The sequence below is a fragment of the Terrapene carolina genome, unplaced genomic scaffold (assembly GCF_002925995.2).
Source record: "Terrapene carolina triunguis isolate 2854851 unplaced genomic scaffold, T_m_triunguis-2.0 Scaffold34383, whole genome shotgun sequence".
NCBI classification, from domain to species: Eukaryota; Metazoa; Chordata; order Testudines; family Emydidae; genus Terrapene; species Terrapene triunguis.
In genome coordinates, this window is record NW_020698734.1 from 5780 (window position 1) to 7579 (window position 1800).

General features: G+C 43.2%; 1 protein-coding gene across 1 annotated transcript; it reads right to left on the bottom strand.

Annotated features, from left to right (window-relative positions):
* Nucleotides 1-369: 369 nt before the first annotated feature.
* Nucleotides 370-1302, bottom strand: LOC113405223 (olfactory receptor 5A1-like). The gene has a single exon (XM_026646196.1). The coding sequence runs from the start codon at nt 1300-1302 to the stop codon at nt 370-372; it is 933 nt and encodes a 310-aa protein (XP_026501981.1).
* Between the last annotated feature and the right edge of the window lie 498 nt (nt 1303-1800).

The window sequence follows — 1800 nt, forward strand, 5'->3', positions numbered from 1 at the left end:
TTTTTATAGAATTGGCCAAAATCTCAGCTGGTATAAATTGGCCATAGCTCCCCTGAAGTCAGTGGGCCAGACTAAAGAGATATGGAGATAGAGGAAAGGAAGAAATGTGTGAATGACTCTACAGCTTAGTGCTCAGAGCACTCACTCTGGATTTAGGAGACCCAAGATCCAGTGCTCCAGTGACTCTTGTACAACTGGGAATCTGGCCTGCTGACTTCAATGGAGCCACACTCATTTAGACCAACTGAGGTTTTGTCCCAATGTGTCCGTCAGTTACCTGAGCTGAGAATTTCCCAAACACAAGTTATCCACAGTTCTATGCACTCTGATGTAAAAATATGTAATTTAATTTATTTAAGCTCATCAACATTACTTGAGAAACTTCAATTTCCCCAACATTTTCCTTAGAGCTGTTTTCACCTCCTTGTTTTTCAGGCTGTAGATGATGGGGTTTAACATGGGGGTCAAGACACTGTACTGGATGGAGAATATTTCATCCAGCACTACAGAGGAGACTGAGCTGGGTTTTGTGTACTGGAAAAAGGCTGTCAGGTACCATAAACCAACCACAATAAGGTGGGAGCTGCAGGTGGAGAAGGCTTTACGCCTGCCCTCCGCAGACCGTATCCTCAGGATGGTAGAGATGATGTAAATGTAGGAGATCAGTGTGAGGAGGAAGGAGCTTGACCCAAATATCAGAACAGAAGTAAGAAGCACCACTTGATTGGTGAAGGTGTCAGTGCAGGATCGTTGTAATAGAGGAGGGAGCTCACAGCTGAAATGGCTGATTTGATTGGGCCCACAGAAATGCAACTTGGAGGTAAAAATAGTGTTAAGCAGGGCATGGAAGAAGCCTATTGTCCATGCCCCACTCACCAGCTGAACACAGATCCCTTTCCTCATTATCTCCATGTAACGCAATGGGTCACAGATGGCAGCATAGCGATCATAAGCCATGGCTGAGAGAATGAAAACTTCAGCACCAGCTGAGAGGAGGATGAAGAACATCTGAGTAATGCAGCCATTGACAGAAATAGTTTTGTGCGCTGCTAGGAAGTTCATCAGCGTGTTTGGCACCGTGACCGAAGAATAGCAGATATCAACAAAGGATAAATGGAAGAGGAAGAAGTACATAGGGGTGTGAAGGTGAGAATCAGCTCTTATGACCGCCATGATCGCTATGTTACCACCCAGAGTGATTAGGTAAATAACTAAAAACACCGAGAAGAGGAAAATCTGCATCTTTGGGTCACTGGAAAGTCCCAGGAGAATAAATTCGGTCACTGTGGTTTGATTTTCCATTGATATTTTGTCAGCAAAACTAGGACTTATAAGACAAATAAATAAATAAAATTAACTCAGATCATAAAAGTGAATTGAACTGTCATCTAGAGGTCATCTCTTCAGTAGGATGAATATAAAGAGAGCCCTATTCTATCATGCAATATATAGATATATATATATATTTTAAATAGACAAGATTTAGAAAACCATCAGCCATAATCTGGCTGGAATTTGTGTGTTCTACAATGACAAAATGGGCCAGATACACAACAGGACTTAGATCCCTGACTGCCACTTTAAGCAACTAAATCACAGAATCGGGCCCCACAGGTATTCACAAAATCCCCACCCAGCTGGGACTATGGGACAGTCTGATGCTGGCCTCGTTTAGGCTCTCCTGTTGAATCTGTTCCACTGTGGTTAAATAATGAAAGCAGCATTGGAGAAAGGGGACTGGATACTGGATCTCCTGCATCCAGGGTGAGAGCCCTAACCACCAGACATTCGCTTGTTTGC